General features: G+C 37.8%; 2 protein-coding genes across 11 annotated transcripts in view; one reads left to right on the forward strand and one right to left on the reverse strand.

Annotated features, from left to right (window-relative positions):
- Positions 1–11,702, reverse strand: part of METTL8 (methyltransferase 8, methylcytidine) — a 228,344-nt gene extending 216,642 nt beyond the window's left edge. For 4 of the 7 annotated variants that reach the window (XM_049106102.1, XM_049106100.1, XM_049106101.1 and 1 more), the window contains exons 1-2: positions 11,564–11,702; positions 10,570–10,743 (exon numbers count right to left, since the gene is read on the reverse strand). The gene's annotated coding sequence lies outside the window, so the exon portion shown is untranslated. Of the gene's footprint in view, positions 1–451; positions 506–7,256; positions 7,278–10,569; positions 10,744–11,079; positions 11,275–11,563 lie in introns of those variants that run through there. The other 3 variants (XM_049106107.1, XM_049106099.1, XM_049106098.1) reach the window with 3 other exon arrangements.
- Positions 11,703–11,723: 21 nt separating this feature from the next.
- DCAF17 (DDB1 and CUL4 associated factor 17) overlaps positions 11,724–19,947 on the forward strand; it is a 61,881-nt gene continuing 53,657 nt past the window's right edge. For all 4 annotated transcript variants that reach the window (XM_049106086.1, XM_025460145.3, XM_025460146.3 and 1 more), the window contains exons 1-3: positions 11,724–11,857; positions 12,251–12,354; positions 18,080–18,170. In XM_049106086.1, coding sequence (XP_048962043.1) covers positions 11,732–11,857; positions 12,251–12,354; positions 18,080–18,170 — 321 coding nt within the window. In that variant the 5' untranslated portion in view covers positions 11,724–11,731. The remainder of the gene's footprint in view (positions 11,858–12,250; positions 12,355–18,079; positions 18,171–19,947) is intronic.

Below are 19,947 nucleotides of genomic sequence, written 5' to 3' on the forward strand. Positions count from 1 at the left end.
ACACTCGAAAAGTGTCAATATTTTTGTCTAGTGGTCACTCATTAACATGGAGGAAAAGATGCCAGGGAATCTGCGAGAGCTTGGTAAGTGAACCCAGACAGGGTGCTGTGGCCAGTTGGATCCAGAACCAAATACCCTAGGGCCAAAAAAGTTCAGAGAAAGACAGTTTTAAAATACTCCTACTTAGCCTGGGTGGCTAAGTAGGTTAAGTATCTGCCTTTGGCTCAGGTCATGATCCCAGCCTGCTTCTCCCTCTCCCTCTGCCTGCTGTTCCCCCTGCTTGTGCTCTCTCTCCCTCTGCAAAATAAATAAATAACATAAAAAAAACCCACGACAACTCCACATAAGGCTGACAACTACAGATGCTCAGAAGGTGGGGGCAAAGAACCATGAAAGGGAAAAAAATTACTGGAAAAGGCAAAGAGTAGCAAGAATACCATATTCCAGTTACCTATAAACTTCCTATTCAGCAACTATGGTAGGTACTTGCCACATTGTTGTCTGTCATGGCTGCTCTCTCTTTCCGTTGGTAACTGTGTTTTTGGTGTGCCAGAACCTTTTCATTTATCGTGCCTGTTAATCATCAGATAGCAAACACAGATGATACCAGTCAGGTCTGCCCAGCCTAGCCTCCAAGGCCAGCTCCAGGGAAAGCTCGTGCACCCTCTGCTGGTCAGCTCCACTCCAGGACAAGAGGGTCTCTGTCCTAAGGAGACCACAAACTAGAGGGATACACTTGTGTTCTCTATGTACCTAATGTCAAGTGAAGTGTTTGGAAACCATTTTCTCAAACTGCCACCTGAAGGAAACCATTCCAGATTAAAACAATGCCTTCCTTCGTTACACAAAAGAAAAACATCATAAAAACTAAAGTGCTGGGCAGCCCGGGTGGCTCAGCGCTTTAGCAGCCTGACCCTGGAGATCCAGGATTGAGTCCCACATCGGGCTCCCTGCATGGAGCCTGCTTCTCCCTCTGCCTGTGTCTCTGCCTCTCTCTCTCTCTGTGTGTGTCTCTTGTGTATAAATAAATAAATAAAATCTTAAAAAAAAAAAAAAAAAAAACCTAAAGTGCTGTGAGAAAATATACCATCAAAGACATGTTAAATTCAAATGATTTCATCTTATTACATAATTAAGTAAGTAAAGGTATGCAATATCTAATCTGACTATAAACTTTCATTAGAGTTTCAGTGTGGTCAAAAACCTGAGAATTACTATAACAGTAATATTTGTACACGTTTTAGGAGTTACAAAAAGCTCGCACCTTCATTTTCACACCTGATCCTTAACAACAGTCCTGTAAGAAGGGAGGAAGGCAGGACAAGCATTTTAGTTATCACCATTTTACAGATGTGGGACATGAGGCTCAAGGACGTTACATGAGTTGCCCTGTTCACACAGCTACAAGACCCCATACCATGTAGGATTCCTGACTCCGAATTCTATATTCTACTCACTCAGTACACCCAAGCTGCTGATGTTTAAGGAGTTTTGTATAGAGTTAGTATGCATTTCAGGCATAGAAGTAAAAGGCATAAAACATGTTTTTATATAATACATTCCATTTTGTTTCAATTGTCACAAAAATTTTAGATGCTGATGCCTAAATCTGAGGGATTTGTACTGTAGGCAGTACTTTGTCCTAAAAAAACATCAGTTTAACAAGGCCAGTGGACATTTTAATATATCTACTGAAAACCAAATAAAATTAACTTCAGAATTTCTATATGTGGCATATAAGTACCCATAAAAAGTAAATCCTGCTAGGCTTTGTAACTTCTACATTCACTCGGTCAATACTATTTATACAACATAAAACTGGGGGTGGCAATCAAGTTCTGGCCCTGCTTTCTCTTGAGTCTTCACAATCTTAATAATTTCTCCCTTATGAAAAAAGTATTATAGATACTGCACTGTTGGAGTGCCAAGCTAAAAATCAGTAAGCTGAAGAAGAAAGATTGAATAAAATTCAGCTATAAACATAACAATCCCCAAAACTAAAGATCAAAACAAAATAGTAATGATAAATAGAATTAGACATTTATATAGCATTTGTTATGTGCCAGGCATTACTCTAAGTGCTTTACATATGATAAGTCATTTAGTCCTCCCAAGAACCCATTTAACAGATAAGCAAATGAGGCACAGAGAAGTTAAAGTAATTCCAGTTACTTAGTGTATCCAAGTTGCCATAGTTAGTTATGTTGTGAGGCTGGGATCTGAACCCAGGTAGGCTGGTAACTGAGTTCAACTTAACCACTAAAGCTATGCTGCCTCTATATAGTGGTGTCTACCATATTCCTATTGCATTTTTAAAGCAAACTTTTAATTTTAGAACAGTTTTAGATTTACAGAAGAGTTGCAGATGGTACAGAGCACTCCCATATTCTAATATAGTTTCTTCTTTCTTTCTTTTTTTTTTTAAGAGAGAGAGAAAGCATATGTACATACAAGTTGGGGGCGGGGAGAGGAAGAGGGAGAATCTTAAGCAGGCTCCACACCCAGCGCGCAGCCCATCTCGGGGCTTGAGCTCACCACCCTGAGCTCACGACCAGGCACTTCTCTAACATAGTTTCTAACATATTATTAAAATCTCACATTAGCATGGTAATTTGTTACAATTAATAAGCCAATACTACTGCATTATTATAAACCTATAACAATTTATCCAAACTCCCTTCATTTTCATTTGAAGTGTTTTTCTCTCATAGAATTCCATCCAGGGCACCACATTATGTTTAGTGATTAGGTCTCCTTAGGCTCCTCTTTGGCTCTAATAGTTTCTCAGAGTTTCTTTGTTTTTGAAGACCTTGATGATTTTGAGCAATACTGATCGGGTATCCTATAGAATGCCCCTCAATAAAATTTATGAGATATTTTTCTCATGATTAGATTGGAGTTTGGGATTTAGAGGGAAAAAAACCCCATAGAAGTGCCATTCTCAACACATCATACCAAGGGTATCCATGATATGAACATGACTTATCATGGGTTCATGTTAACCTTGATCACCTGGATGAAGTGGTGATTGAAGTTTCTCCACTGTGGAGTTATCCACCCTGACCCCTTTCCACAGTGTATTCTTTAGAAGGAAGTCACTGTGTGCAGCCCACACTTAGGGAGTAGGAAGTTATGCTCCACCTCTTTAAGGGCAGAGTATACACATAAATTATTTGAAATTATTTTGCATAGGAGATTTGTCTCTTCCTCCCCATTTATTCTATCATTTGTTTCTATCAGTATGGACTCATATTTGTTTTAAACTGGGGATTAGAACCCAATACTACTTTATTGCTCAAACTCTTCCTGTTTTGGCCATTAAGAGCTCTTTCTTCTACCATTTCTTTCTATATTTAGCTCCTATATCCTTCTGACATACTCTTGTCATTGTGTTTTTGTTTTTGAGCGCTTCCTTACTTTCTGGTACTTCAAGGTATTGCAGGGTCGTGTTGCATATTCCTTGACCTGGTCCTAGAATTAGCTATTTCTTTAAAGAGTGTTTGTTCCTTTTATTGGGAATAGATGGGGTACTTGGTGTGCTCCTTGCTACTAGATTGCTTGTAGGCCCTGTCAACTAACAAAGGAAGGACATTTATGTGGGTATATTAAACTAGTATAAACATGTCTTTATAAATGTTTCTATATGTATCCATCAATACCTACAGCAAGCTAAAGTTCATACTTTATCAACTAGAGTACAGTGCTTATGTACAGTTCCTATTGCCTCTAGTTTTAGTCTTATTTCAGTTACTTACGTTAGTATCTTTTCCTTGGCCCCTTTCAGTGAGGTTATTGCATACATTTGTAATACAGTTAGATTCTTTTATCAGTCTGCCCTCCATCCTGAACTCTATTTCCCCTTATATATTTTTAAAATTTGCCCATGTCAAGATTTAATCTTTGTGTTGTAGAGCTCTATGGATTTTAACAAATGCAGTGTTATGTATCCACCATTCCAAAATCATGAAATAGATCCATTGTCCCCCAAAAATCCTCTGTGCTATCAAATCAACCCTCTCCCTCCCCTAAACTCCCTTTTGGTTACATTTCCCTAACAGAGAATGTACTCAACATCACTGCTTCTCCTCATTTTCCCTTACAACAAGATGTTCACATTTATAAACTCATGTAATTCTCACTTCAATCCTGAGTATTTCCTCTCACCAGATGATTGAATGAAACTCAGAGAGAATAAGTGGCTTGGTTAAAATCTCACTAACTGGTGGTGTTGGCACTACAAGTTGTGTCTTTTGACTCCTGGTATGATGCTCTTTCTACTACACAACAGTGCTTCCTTGTTTCCAGCTGGTAGGGGGATGGTTATGCATAGAGATAAGAAGAAGAGAAGACAGAAATGGTGGTAGTGATCATATCTTACATTAATGGAAGCTTTTACATTAAAAATATTGAAATGGAAAAAAATAAAAATAAAAATAAAAATATTGAAATGGAATTCTAGTTCTGGTAATTTGAACTGATCACCCCAAAAACCTTTCTGTTGTAAAATACTCCCAAAAGCAGAATACATTGAAATATATATATATATATATATATATATATATATATAGTTAAAAATACATCACTGAGACAGCAAGAAAGAAAAATCCTCAGAGACCAAAAGCTAGCTACCAAAAGGTCCAGAAAGCTGAGTGAGAACTAAAGTGACCAGCTGCCCAAATCCCACAATGTATAAAAAAAATATATATCACAAAAACTTACTGAAATAAACTCAACCTAGTTTTAACATTAGAAAATATATTTAAGTAATTGACTACATTATCAGATTTAAAAAAAATTATATTATTACCTTAGCAGATTCAGAGAAAGTAGCTGATGAAATTTAACACCCATTCATGATTAAAAATCAAATATACAAGACTTTTAGCACATATGGAATGGAAGAGAATTTCATTAATTTGATAAAAAGTAGCCACCAAAAACTTACAATGTTATCCTAATAGTGAAATATTAGAAGTATTCTGTTTATAGATATGAATAAAACAATAATGTCCACTATCACTGGTTTTATTCAACACTGCATTTGAGGTCCTGGCCAGCACAGTGAGAAAAGAAAGTATAATAAATGGTAACATTTGAGAAAGAAGCAACCATGTCATGGTTTCCTGAGGACACGATTATTTACATAGAAAAATCCTCTAAGCCTTACGAATGACTTTTTTTTTTTTTTTAAACAAATGACAATTATTACTACTAAAGATAAAGTTTGGCAAGGTTGCTAAATAAAAGACCAATATACAAAAAGAAAATTTGCATTTTTATGTACTAGCAAAAATATAGTTAGAAAATCTAATTTAAAAATTTACCATTTATAACACTGACCAAAAATGTAATATATTTAGGAAGTTTGAAATATGCAAATCCTTCAAGAAAAAAATTATAGAATTTCATTGAAAGACACTACAGATCTAAATAAATGGAGAGACATATGGTCTTCATAAGTAGGATAATTTGATATGGTAAAGATGTTAGTTCTCTTCAAGTTGATATACAGATTTAATGCTATACCAATCAAAATTCCAATAAGGTTTTTTATGGAACTGAAGCTGATTTAAAAAGGTATATGAAAATGCAAATGGCAAAAAAGAATTAAGATACTCCTGAGGAAAAGGAATGAGGTGGAGGAGTGGACCTACCAGCTCTTAAGCCTTACTATGAAAGTGGTCAAGTATTAGCCCAGGAATAGAAATAGAACAAAAGAATAGAATACAGGGCCTAGAAACAGACCTGTGAATGTAAACTTGGTATACAATAGAGTTAGCACTGCAGATCTGTGAGGAAATGAAGGTCCTTCAAAAAATTGGTTCTGGGACAAATGGTTATTCATGTAGAAAAAAAATTAGGGATAATAAATGGCTATTTGTTTAAGCTGCCAAATTTGTGGTTATTAGCAATAGAAAAGAAATACACTCTTTAACATGTATAGCAGGAGACAGGTTTAAGGATGTCTATAGCAATATTTTTGTATTCTTAGAAAGAATAAAAAACTTGAAAGGAAGAAAAACCCAGCCAATAGAAAATGGATAAACTGTAGTAAATTCATACAATGAAATACCATATGGCAGTAAAAATAAATGAAATGAACTACAGGTACTTTGTCAAGTGTAATATTGACCAAAAAAATAGGCAAGTTGTAGAAGAGTACATATATATGTGTGTGTGTGTATATATATATAATATATATATACATAGTATAATTCAATTTAATGATGTTCAATAACACTCAAAGCCCAACAATATTTTACTTTAAAGAGAAAAGAGGCATCTGGGGACCAGGAGAGGCACAGAGGAGATGTCAAAAGTTGTAGGTAATGTTCTGGGTTTTTTTTTAATAAGTTGATGATAAATATATGGGTATTCACTTTATAATTATTATTTATATATTATGCTACATTATCTATAAGCGTTTTTTAAATAAAATAATTAAAAAATAAGAATAATTTATAAATTTTACTATCAACCTTTAAACCTGTATCTTTCTGGATATTTATTTATTTTTATTTTTTTATTTTTAAAAGATTTTATTTATTTATTCATGAGAGACACAGAGAGAGAGGCAGAGACACAGGCAGAAGGAGAAGCAGGCTCCATGCAGGGAGCCCGATGTGGGACTCGATCCTGGGACTCCAGGATCACGCCCTGGGCTGAAGGCAGGTGCTAAACCACTGAGCCACCCAGGGATCCCCTCTTTCTGGATTTTATATATGCATGAATGTACTTCATGTTCAAATAAATATGAAAATATACAGAGAAAAGGAAACATAAGGACTAAACTTGGGGTCAAAAGCCTCGATAATTTAAAAATAAATTTCCAAAAGTGATTCTCACCTAAACTACACCAATTACTTGTTAACTGGTCTATTTCATTCCTATAGAGAATATCCTTTCACTAGTGATTTTTCCATCACATTACCATGATCCCACATGCTATGATTCCTGACCCTTCTGGGATCTGATTTTATTTCCCTCTTTCCACATATCCTAACCACAGAACAGATCTTAACATTCCTTAGCATTAATGTCTAAAAAGCTGACATGTACATTTAAATAAAATATAAGTGTTGTTTCATAGCATAAGTAGTTCCTTGTTTATCATTTGTTCTGGGGAGTTTTGGGATGCTTATTTGTGGTTCTTATATTAAGTCTTATCAACTCTATTTCCAAAATATATCCTGAATCTGTTCACTCCTTTCCATTTCTCCTGCTACCATTCCAGTCCAAATACTATCATTGCTTACCTGAACCAACTGAATAATCACCTGTCTCCTTGCTTCCATTCTTGTCTCCCCACAGTACATTCTCCACACTATAGACATAAATATTTTATTACAACACAAATTAGATCATGTCACTCTCCTTCTTCAAATCCTCCTTTGGCTTCCTATGACAACAGATAAAATCCAAAATTCCTTCTAGCCTATCTCTTTAAGTTCATCTCCCTCATGCACATTAAAGAGCCACACTGGCCTGACAGTTTTAGAAAAAACCAAGGTTGTTACTGCCTTATGGACTCAGCATTCAAGCATCTTTCTGCCTGGAGTACTCTAACTTCAGTTCTTTGCAGACTGACTCACCATCATCATTCAGAGCTCAGCTCAAAAGTCCAATCTCCAAGAGGCTTTCCCTGACCACTCTAGCTAAAGCAGAGCTTCCAACCATTCTCTATCAAGCACATCACCTTGTTTTATCTTCTTTACAGTTCTTATCACTGTCTGAATCTTATTTTTAAAATCTATTTATTATCTTCCTCCACATATAGGAACCTTGTCTATCCCATCTACTATTATACCCAATGCCAAAATAGTTGCTAGTGTGACGTACATGAAAATAATTACATGATCTTGTGGTTTTGGGTTCAAATTTGTCTCTGAACAAATGTTCAATTTAATAACCTGAATGCTTTATTTAGTTATACTATGCTTCTTTAAACAAAGTATATGAACAAAAAGCATTTTATTAACTCCTGAATTCACAGCTCTTCTTATCTTTAAAATACCATGGTAGGGGGGCCTGGTAAGCTCAGTCAGTACAGCATACAACTCTTGATCTTGGGGTCATGGGTTCAAGCCCCATGTTGGAAGTACAGATAACTTAAAAAAATAAATTTAAAAAATATTTTAAAAATTCCATGTAAAGATGATTAAGTAATCTGTAAACACATAGGTACAGACTGAAAAAAAAAAAAAAAAAAAACACCAAAAAACAATGTTTTATGTCCCAAATTGAGAAGTTATTTTCAAATCCTGTCTGGGATATCTGAGCATGGCATTTTACCTTCAACAAATCGAGAAGATATCTACTTTATGGGTAGAGCTGTTGGGGATTAAAGTTTTTATTTTTTATTTTTATTTTTTAAGATTTTTATTTATTCATGAGACACAGAAGAGAGAGAGGCAGAGACATAGGCAGAGAGAGAGGCAGGCTCCATGCAGGGAGCCTGATGTGGGACTTGATCCCAGGACTCCAGGATCATGCTCTGGGCCAAAGGCAGGCACTTAATTGCTGGGCCACTCAGGAGTCCCAAGATTAAACTTTGTAAAAAGTTATTTCTTCTTATGAACATTGTGGTTTCCTGATGATTTTTTTTCTTGCGGATTTAAAGAATAAAGGGAGACTAAATCTTCATGTAGGTTAAAAGTACTTAGTTGCCAATAATACTGTATACATTGTCCTTAGAATAGTCCATTTATTCAACATACCAATGCATCTTAGTATACAGCCTAAAATGTGGTCACTGCACATGTATATTGAATGAATGAATGCACTACTCTAAAAACGATATATTGGGGGGCACCTGGCCAGCTCAGTCGGTAGAAGATGCAACTCTTGATCTTGGGGTTGTAAGTTCAAGCCCCATGTTGGGTATAGAGCCTACTTTAAAAAAATAAAAACAGTATGTTGGGAAGATAGACAAACAACAATTCTAATACATTGTTGCAACTAATGTATGCAGAGTAACATGTTAGAAGAAACAAGACTGTAATTAAAGTGAAGGGGTCAGGGAAAGTGTCTTGAGTGGAGCTGTGATACCTGGAATGAGTTATGAGATAAACAGATGCGAGAAGGAAAGGAAAGGAGCTACAAAGAAAATTTGAGATGTACAGATATATTGGCTTGAACAAGTGAGCATCATGTCAGAACCACAACAGCAAATGTTAAGGATGGACAAAGAAATAAGGCTGAAAGTACCGGCAAGCTGCAGATAACAGAATCCTTGCAAACTACATTAAGGGATTCAGATTTTGTCTTATAAAGCATTTATTTGTACATGGGATTTGTACATGTAGCCTCAAGGCTATGTTTCTCTTAGAGAAACCTTTTATTTTCAACTTGATAAAAATCAACAAGAACACTCTTTTAAAAGGATATGTGGATCATCTGAATAGCCACCTTTTAACTGACTACTGTCCTAAGATTTCAGTTCACATGTTTGTGTTTAGCCGCACTGGCAAACCATTGGTGCCATTTGTCACTGGCACAGGTTAATGAGAAAGAAATGGGAACTACTTCATGTAAATGATGGTGTTTGACAAGTGAAGGTCAAATGAAATCATGACGTATTGAACGAAGGAAAGCTTGGCAATGGTTTAAAGAAAGAAAAGAGGTGTAGGCAGTGAGTAATCTCTACACAAGTACAAAATGGACAGATCTTCTGTAAGGAAGCTATGCTATAGAGGACTGTGAACATTTGCTTTTAGAGCATGTTAGGTCCAGCAAAAAACAGTTTCATTGGTAACAATGAATAAGTATTCATTTGAATTTAGTTGTTTTATAATTGTGCTTCCTTTAACTTATAACTGGGAGTTACGGTTGTGTAAGATATACAACATAAGGAGTTTATATATAGTTTTATATTTGCATGTCTTTAACATACTGAAAATACTTTAAGTTAACAATAGAGAATCCTGGGTATCTACTCAGGCTTGAGAAATTCTGTTCTGGGTGATTGGGAATCACTGAAAGATTTTAATAAGGAAATGACAAATTTGTTCTTTAGAAAAATCACTGGCAGCAGTGTGGAGGGTTAGGAATTGAAAGTACTTTAGTAAGGCAGGAAGAAGGCTACTTAATATAATATTATGATAAAATGGCGGGGCCCTAAGTTTACTTAGGGGATATAGAGAGGAGATGGATAGGAGTTAGAGTCCAAAGGACTTGGTTGTGGGCGAGCAAAGGAGGGGTAACCAGGATGCCTGCCCTCTGGGGGACTTTGTGGTAAGATAAAGACAAACAAGTGAGGATGAAGGGTAATGAGGCTAGAGATGATGCATTTAAAGTCAGCAATGATTTGAATTTCATTTCATCCAAAGAAAATCCAGTTCCCTTTTCTGGGTCCCAGTTTTCTCAGTGACAGCTGCATTCATGAATTACCAAATTAACTATTATAGCGCGCTCTAAAAATACACATAGCACTCCACAGTATGCTGTAAATAAGTCATGAAAAATCAGCAAAAGCCCAGGCCCTGAAGGAAATTCAGCAGGGTTAAAAGAAGATGTGACCTTTTTTTTTTTTTTCTGAACGCTTAAAATTGTGACCCAGCGCACACTCACCCCGTATTGTACTCTGCTCTGTACTCTGTCGGTCGGATGTGCTCCCTCCCTTGTCCACGCAGGATCAAGGGGTAGCGGGCCCAGCCCACGCGGGAGATGCAAGGACACCACCTTCAAGGGACACGCAAGGCAGCGGGGCACACCTAGCGCAGCAGCGTAGCGGGAACGTTGACCCTAAAGGCAGGGAGGGGTAGTTGACAAAGTCACCTTTTACGGAGAGGAATCAACGTGGAATATCTTAGTCCAATCAGAATGTAAACATTTGGGATTTTATTACCAAAAGCAGAGGGGACAAAGAAAGAGAAAAAAAAAGGCGAGAGGAAGGAAAATACAATTATTGAGAAACCAGCCTGTGTGTCCCCGCAGGCCACAGAAGGGCAAGCTCTGGAAAAGAGCCTTTCAACACTAGTTTGGTGGGCAGGCCAGCATCTTCCACCACCAACTCAGGGCATCACGTCTATAGACCCAAAATGTCCAACGTGCGACTGAAGGGAAAGCCGCGGGGCGTACCTTTAGCACGGACGCTGCTTTGGGAGGGAGGGGGTCGCACTCGACACGGCCAGGCCCCCCTCCCCCTCCCCAGAACGAAAGCCGGGAGCCGAGGGGCGTGAGGGTACCGGGGCTGCACGGTTCGCACACCGAACCGAGACCAGGAGGCGGCAGCACAGCGCCCCCGACGTTCTGCCCGGCGCCGCGCGCAGACCCGGAAGAGAGCACCAAGCCGCCCTACTGCGCAGCCTCCGCCTGGCCGGCCGGCGGAGCTCGCGTCCCGCTGCCTGATGGGAGTTGTAGTTCTGGGAACGGGGCAGGCTCCCTCAAAGGGCTCTGGGAACTACACTTCCCGGTGAGGGGAACTGCTCCAGCAGGCCGCGCGTTTGCGGGGGCGTCACACCGCCCGCACCGGGGTACAGGGCTGCAGGGTGTTTGAGGGGCAGGCCGGAAGGGGGTGTCCTTCCCTTCACTCTGCGCTCAGGCGGTGCCGATTCCGCCTTACCTCGCCCCACTGCCGTGCGCTCCCTGCCCGGCGCCCAGTGTCCGCTTATCCTGGGCCCCTCAAGGAGTTGGGGCCTGGAGGTTCGGAGGTAACGGCCGCTGCTTGGCGCGGGAGCGAGGGGCGCCCCCCTCTTGGGCCCAGCCAGCCGCGCACCCGGCCCTCGCCTCCATGGGCCCAGCTCAGAAACCCAACGTGTGCCGCCAGCTCAGTCGCCGGGCGCTGGGCTTCTTCTCGCGGGACGCAGGCGTGGTGCAGAGGACCAACCTGGGCATCCTGAGGGCGCTGGTGTGCCAGGTGACCGCCGGCGGCTGGGAGTGGGGCCCGCTGGGGTGCTGTTTTTCCGCGTTAGAGCCCCCCTCCCTCTTTAAGAAGATGCCATGTCTTGGGCTGGGAAATCCAGGCCCTGAACCTGAGGAATTAGTAAATAGCTATTAATAGAACCGCCAAGTGCTTGGAGTTTTAAGCTTCTTACGTCTTCCTGCAAACCATCTTCCTAAAATTTGGTCCCCCCCCCCCCCCCGCTTCAAACGTGAGGCCAAAGCGAGGAAGATACGAACATAATGTTTTAAATGACCTACTTGAGATTGCTTTGAAAACTGTGGGTTTAACTCTCTCCCTTAAAATTGGTGCCCGGTAGAGACTTAACGAGTTATTATTCCCTAAACCAAAATTCCTTATGTCTTTCAGGAAAGTACTAAGTTTAAGAATGTGTGGACCACTCATTCTAAGTCACCTATAGCCTATGAGAGAGGAAGAATATATTTTGACAATTACCGGTGCTGTGTCAGCAGGTATCTTTTTGATGAACATTTTTGCTGTAATTGACCTCACTAGTTTTTATCTTAACTAGTTTTCATAGAACCACATGCTATCTCGGTGCATAATGAAATAGGGGAGTGGAAAAAGGAGCTCAAAGTAAGAGTAGATGGTAAAGTGGATGTAATTTTAAAGTCTTGTTAAATCCAAAGATGGAAATTTTATCTTTGCAAATACCAATTTAAAGCGAATTTACTTTATTTTTTATTTTTTAAGATTTTATTTATTTATTCATAGAGACACAGGGAGAGAATGAGAGGCAGAGACACAGGCAGAGGGAGAAGCAGGCTCCATGCAGAGAGCCTGACGTGGGACTCCATCCAGGGTCTCCAGGATCACGCCCTGGGCTGCAGGTGGCGCTAAACCGCTGCGCCACCGGGGCTGCCCAAATGAATTTACTTAAAAAAAATAATAATAATAAAACGAATTTACTTTATAGTGCAGGTGAAATGACAGATTGCTCAGGGTATAGAAGATATCAGAGTCAAGGGAACCAGATATCAATAAGTTAGGTGCTGCTCTAGAGAAAAATTTATGTTTTGTTTTGGAAGTACTTGCCTCTGTTTAAGAGAACATTTCAAACTTAACTTCAAAGAGAATCTCCACATACTCATTACCTAGATTCAAAGGTGATCCAGATTTTGCTGCATTTGTAGCATTTGCCCCATGACCTCCTTTTTCTTGACCTTTCTACTAAGTATTTTTTTTTTAAGATTTTATTTATTTATGAGAAACACACAAAGAGAGAGAGAGGCAGACACACAGGCAGAGGGAGAAGCAGGCTCCATGCAGGGAGCCCGACATGGGACTCGATCCTGGGTCTCTAGGATCAAACCCCGGGCTGAAGGTGATGCTAAACTGCTGAGCCACCTGGGCTGCCCATCCTTTTGTTCTTTTTTTCTTTCATTCTTTGTCTTCTCTGCTTTTATTTATTTTTTATTTTTTTTCTTCTCTGCTTTTAATTGAACATTTTATATGATTCTATTTTCTATCTACTTTAACATATCAATTATACTTCTTTTTAGAAATTTTTAATCATTGCCTTAGAACTTCCAAAACATATTTACAACTAATCTAAATCACTTTCAAGGGATGCTCAGAGGTTGAGCATATGCCTTTGGCTCAGGGTGTGATCCTGGGGTCCTGGGATCAAGTCCCACATCGGGTTCCCTGTGAGAAGCCTGCTTCTCTCTCTGCCTATGTCTCTGCCTCTCTCTCTCTCTGTCTCTCATGAATAAATAAATAAAATCTTTAAAAAAGTCAGTTTCAAGTAGCATCATACCTCTACATGGGTAGTGTAGTTACCTTATAATAGAGTATTTCTAATTGCTCCCTCTTGCCTTTTATAATGTTGCTGCCATTCATTTGATCCATAGGCTATATTCACTGAATGCCTTGTTGCTGTTATTATTGTGAACAAATTTTCATCTGTTAAATCAATTAAATATAAGAAAAATAAAGGATTTTATTTTACCTTTATTTATTTTATTTGAGAGAGAGAGTATGTGCACACATGCACATGAGCAGGGGGAAGGGCAAAGGGAAAGGGAGAGATCTCGGGCAGACTCCTTGCTGAGCATGGAGCCAGATTTGGGGCCGGATCCTAAGAGCATGACCTGAGCCACCCAGGTGTCCCTATTTATTCCTTTAAACATTCTTCTTTTTAAAGGTAGACCTATATCATCTTTCTTCCCTTTGAAGAAGGTTTTTGAATATTTCTTGTAAGGCAGATCCACTGACAACACATTCCCTCAATTTTTGTTTGCCTGAGAAAACCTGATTTCTTTTTGACTTTTGAAGGATAACTTCTTGGGATACAAAATTCTAGATTGGTTGGGTATGAAATAATGATTTATAAGAAATATATATTTGGTCATTCAGATGAAGATCTATTTCTCAGATATATTTGGTCTTCATCTACAGTTACTGAAAATGCTTTAAACCCATAAAGGTAAAATAGGTGTTTTGTTATTAATGAAGATAACTTTCTAACCCCACCCAAGAGTAAGGGCTTTTTGCCAGTAGAACCAACCATGTGATTGAGGGGTTGGAACTTTCAGTCCCAACCTCTGACTTCCAGGCAATGGAAGGGAGCTGGAGGTTGAACCAGCCAGTGGCCAGTGACTTAGTCAAACATAACTATACAGTGAAGCCTCTGTAAAACCACAAGAGGATTGGGTTTAGAGAGCTTCCCATCAAATTAAAAGAAACTAAGGAGGTGGTCATTGGAACCCCAATCTGTATAGCCCATGGATCAGAAACACAGGGGTTTCACAGCCTGGGGGTTTGGTGACTGGCATCTGAAGTGGGGGGGTGGAGGGCAGTCTTGTAGGACTGAATTCTTAACCTATCGAATCCGATGCTATCTCTAGTAGGTAGTGTAAGAATTGAGTTGAGTTCTCGGACATGCTATTGGTGTCTTAGAATTGCTCAGTGTTGTGTGTGGGAGAACCCCCACCCCTCATAATGGAATTGGGTCCAGGAGTCTTAAAAGACTGGGGTGAGGGGCATTGTTTCATCACTTTAAATATTTTACTCCATTCTACTTGCTTGCATGTTTGCTGAAGAGAAGTCCAGTGTAACTCTTATCCTGTTCTTTAGATAAGTTGCTTTTCCCCTCTGGCTTCTTTCAAGATGTTCTCTTTGTTTTTTATTTTCTATAGTATACAGGTTTTCTAATTGTCCTTCAGTTCTAGGATATTGTATTCTGCTTTTATCACTTTTTTGTTCTAGTTTGGGAAGTGTCTATTGACATATCTTCAAGTTTGCCAGTCTTTCCGTGGCTGTGTCTGGTCCACTGATGAGCCCATCAAAGACGTTCTTCATTTGTGTGGAGTTTTGATTTTTAGCGTTTCCTTTTGATTTTGTTTTTAGGTTTTTTTTTTTTTAAGATTTTATTTATTTATTAATGAGAGACACATTGAGAGAGGCAGGCTCCATGCAGGGAGCCCAATGCAGGATTCGATCCTGGGACTCCTGGATCATGCCCTGGGCTGAAGGCAAACACTCAACTGCTGAGCCACCCAGGTGCCCCATGTTTTTAGGGTTTTTAATCTCTCTGCTCAATTATCCATCTGTTCTTATACATTATCCACGTCTTCCTTTAGAGCCCTTAGCATATTAAATATAGTTATTTTAAGTTCCTAATCAGTAATTCTAAAATCTCCACCATATCTAAGTCTGGTTCTGATGACTGCTTTGTCTCTTCAATCTTTGTATTTTGCATTTTAGCATGTCTTGTAATTTTTTGTTGGAAGCTGTATGTGATATAAAAGAAATTGCAGTAAATGGGTCTTTAGAGTGAGATTTTATGTTTATCTGGCTAGAGATTAGGCTGTGTTTTCTGAAACTATAGGTGCCAGAGGCTCAAATTTCCTGTAGTGCCCTTGTTTTTGTTTGCCTGGTACTGACTCAAGTGGCTTGCTCCTGCTAAGCGTGGTTCTTGGTATTCACCTCTCTTTCTAGTTTTGGGGGCAGCAGTTTGCTCTGTAATTCGTAATTCTCAGATAGAACTAAAAACAGTTGTTGATTTTTTTTGTTCAGCTTTTTTCTTGACAGGAGTGTTGACTTCTAAGTTCTTTGCATGTAAGATCAGGAACCAGAAGTTAGAGAAGATAGTTTGAGATTTGTTCTGACCTGAGGAGGGATCCTGCCAGCAATCTTTTTCTGAGTCTGTCTGGCAAATTAGCCAGCCTACACTTTAGCTTGTATGACCAATGAATCTATAAATTTCTTCCCATTTGCCTTTCACCACAACCTCCACTGATTTTGAGAGTGCTCCTAGGCTAAAACTTATCCACACTCTGTTGCAAATGAAAGTTCCTTTAGGAAGAGAATAGTGCTATCTGCTTTACGGCCTACTTCTTTGCCCCAGGCAAAATCTTCAAGCCAAGGGTTTAGAGTTGGTACTGGGGGTGTAGGGGAATCAGTGGCAGGCTCTCTCTGAGGGACTCCCCTATTCTAAAAGCTAAGCATCTAGAGTTGAGGCAGATATTAGCCTCAGATTTTCTTACGTCTCTTACTGTGAAACCACTGCTTTATGAGGTGGGCTAAGGGTAATCAGAGCCAATGTATTCTTAGGCTTGCCATGCCAACGTACAGTTGGGGCTAGGTGGAAGAAGGAAGTCCCATTCTTGACTGCACTTACCCAGGATGCAGCCTCAGCAACAAGCAGCTGGGAGCTACATGAGAAGTGGTATCATGATGGACCCCCAAGAAGGTGGCCCTCTGGAAGCTGAGGATAGAGGGAGTCCTGTGCTCTTGGCCATACAATTGTTGAATAGTTTTCATTTTGGTGAGCTAAAAGTGATAGGGAGTGAGCACATCCTATTTTAAACATCATAGACTCTTACTATTCTTACTGAACTCTAGTAGATTTTTTTTGGATACATGTTTCTTTGCTGTATGCTCTAGGACCATCTCTAGAGACTTTAAATAGTTGTCCTTTTATAGTGTTCACCAGTTTTCCTGGAGAGCATGCCCTCAGGCTATCATGTTGGAAGTGACTATCTGGACATTTCTTTATATGATCATAATGTCACTACCACACCTAACAAAATTAGTAATAATTCCTTGGTATTTAATGGTATTTAATAACTTACCCAATTTAGAGGTATCTGCTTTAATTTAAAAAAAAAGTTAAATCTGAGTAGGTGGCATTGGTTGGTGATCTAATAGTAAATAGCTGGAGTTGTTTACTATGGCATTCAGGGGTGTTATAATTTAGAATCACATATGAGCTTCCTTTCATTCCTGTGAAATTCTATTTGTTTAGACCTTTGAATCAGAAAATCAAAGGTGAATAAAATTGTCACTCTGAAAATTGTTTCTAAATAGTAGTTTAATTTTAAAGTTCAGGGATGCCTCAGTAGCTGAGCAGTTGAGCGTTTGCCTTCAGCTCAGGGCATGATCCTGGAGTCCCGGGATCAAGTCCCACATCGAACTCCATGCATGGAGCCTGCTTCTCCCTCTGCCTATGTCTCTGCCTCTCTCTGTGTGTGTGTGTCTTTCATAAATAAGTAAATAAAATCTTAAAATTTTAAAGTTCATCAGGTAAAAAAAAGGAAAACACCTATGATCATATCTCAGTAGTAATCAGGGAAATAGAAATTAAAGGTAAGAGGCTATTTTTCACATAAAAAATGTAGTGTTCACTACTGGTAGAGGTAAATACTTTTTCAACCTTTCTGAAAGAGAATGAGGAGTTTAAAAAAAAAAAAACCCTAAAGGTATTTCATTTTTTACCCACTAATTTTCATCCTGAAATAAAGGGACTCTATCTAATTTTCACTTTACAATATTGGAATAATAGTTTATGAACTCCATGGAATTCAGCAGAGATATTCATAGTAAATATTCAAGGGTAGAGAAAGAATTCAATATGATCCAGTTTTGGAAAATAATCTGCAGGAAAGTATACATATATATAACAAAAAACTGGAAGAAATGAACCAAAATGTTAATAATGGTAATTTTTATAATCTTAGAGTATTATAATCTATTTTATTTTTCATATTTTCAGTGAATTTTATTGTGAATTTTGTGATCAGAAAAAAAAATGTTAACATTTAGTTAAGGAAAGCAAAGTAGCAAGCTATATCTTGATATTCCAAATCTCTGAAAGAAAAAAGTCACTTGGCATTGAGCAAACACTGTCTCAGTTATCAAGAAGAATAATCACTCATTTTTCTTTTTTCCCAGTGTTGCATCAGAGCCAAGAAAACTTTATGAAATGCCAAAATGTTCCAAATCAGAAAAAATAGAGGATGCATTATTATGGGAATGCCCAGTGGTAAGATTTGTTTTAGAGTATTTGTTTCCAACACATTTTTAGCCTAAAAGAACTGATTATTCTTAATATATAAAAGAATAAAGCTTAAATATCATAGTGACCCTGACTTTTGAAATGAGTCAAGAAAAAAATTATATTCTTTGCTTATTTTTTCTCATGAAATAATTTCTATTTTAAAAAATTATACATTATTATAAGTGTATTTTAAAAATTTGATGCCATTTGTAAATCTTGAAAACTAGAAAAAGTTATGAACTGGTTAAAAGTTTTATAAGCAATATAAGCTAGTTTAGAGTTATTCTCAACGTTTCTCAATAGTTTAAGAGATCATTCTACCGATTTAAGAGATCATTCTATCAAAATAAAATATTTATTTAGGGTAACAGTTATGTTACATGGTCTTTGAAAGTAGATTCCTCCATGAATCTTGTTAGGAAAGTAATAAGTCAAAAATAAAAAATAAAATAATAAAAAGTAAAATAAAATAATAGGCTAACCTCATTCTAGCAGACAAACCAGCATTGCCCTGGTACGCATTTTTCAGAACACTGTCTTCATAAGATGATAACATCTTATAGTTGCTAGAGGATTTGAAAGAATTGAGTTGTAGACAAAATGAGTTTGGTATTCTGAGCTTAAAAGGTGAAACAAATTTATTTATAGAATTACTTCTCAGAGTCCTGAATAATACTTAGAATAATACTGATGTTCATGGTGATTGTCAAACCATTTCCCAAAACTCTTGATCATACAACTTCTTTTTTTGAGGTATATTTCTACATATTGGTTTTGTATGGGATCAGTGTTTTAAGAACAGCACGTAGGAAATACTGTAGCAAATTATTCAGGTCTTTAATCTTGCTGGTTGTTTTTTTAGAAGAAATAGAACTTACAATATGTGACCAAAAATACTGTTTAAAGGCTAAGAGGCTCTGCTTTGAATTTACTGTTAAAATTCTTTCTCTTTTTAAATACTGTTGTTTTTATATAAAATTATAGTTTTCCAGAACTGCTGCTTTCTTTTTCCCTAGACACTTACTCTTTTTAAAAAGAGACACCTTTTTAAAAATCAGAAAGCTTTAAATTTATATTTTTTTCCATAATTTCTTCTTGAAAGCTGAAAATAACTGTAAAGCCTTTTAACCTATTTTCATTTGTGGGGGGAGGAGGATGACAGATTTCTTAATTGAAAAAAATTTTGAAGATACCCGTGCAAAAACACCAGAAATTTAGAGCAATCCTTGCAAAAATAAAGCTTCTAGTAACCTCTAACTCCTATTCTCACTTCTCTTTAAACATTTTTCATTTGAAGTTAAGCAAGATTTTCCATTAAGAAAAACTAAGAAGCGTATCATATTGTTGTTGACATATTGATGTGAAACCATGTTTACATCATCACTCTTTCTTTCTTTTTTTTTTTTTTTATCACTCTTTCTGAGACAATGTGTAAAATACAACTTTTGGTTTAGGAAAATAGCTCAGACCTACTACATATGCTATTTCAAATTCTTCTTTTTTAATAGGCAAGATATAAATAGTGTATTTTTTAAATTTAAAATCTCTAGGAGATGATACTTATATTAGACACCATACAATAAGAATATTTACATCATCACGTGATTTTAGTGTAAGACATCCAGTAGTTAATAAGTTTATACACACAACCAAGAAACAAACACAAAAACCTTGTTTCTTTCCCTAACATTTGAAAGGGAAGACAGATCTTTAAAAGCATGTGTAAAATAACTATGCCTTCATTCTTTTCTATTCATGTTTC

This window comes from Canis lupus, chromosome 36, assembly GCF_003254725.2.
Source record: "Canis lupus dingo isolate Sandy chromosome 36, ASM325472v2, whole genome shotgun sequence".
In the NCBI taxonomy this organism is placed as follows: Eukaryota; Metazoa; Chordata; class Mammalia; order Carnivora; family Canidae; genus Canis; species Canis lupus.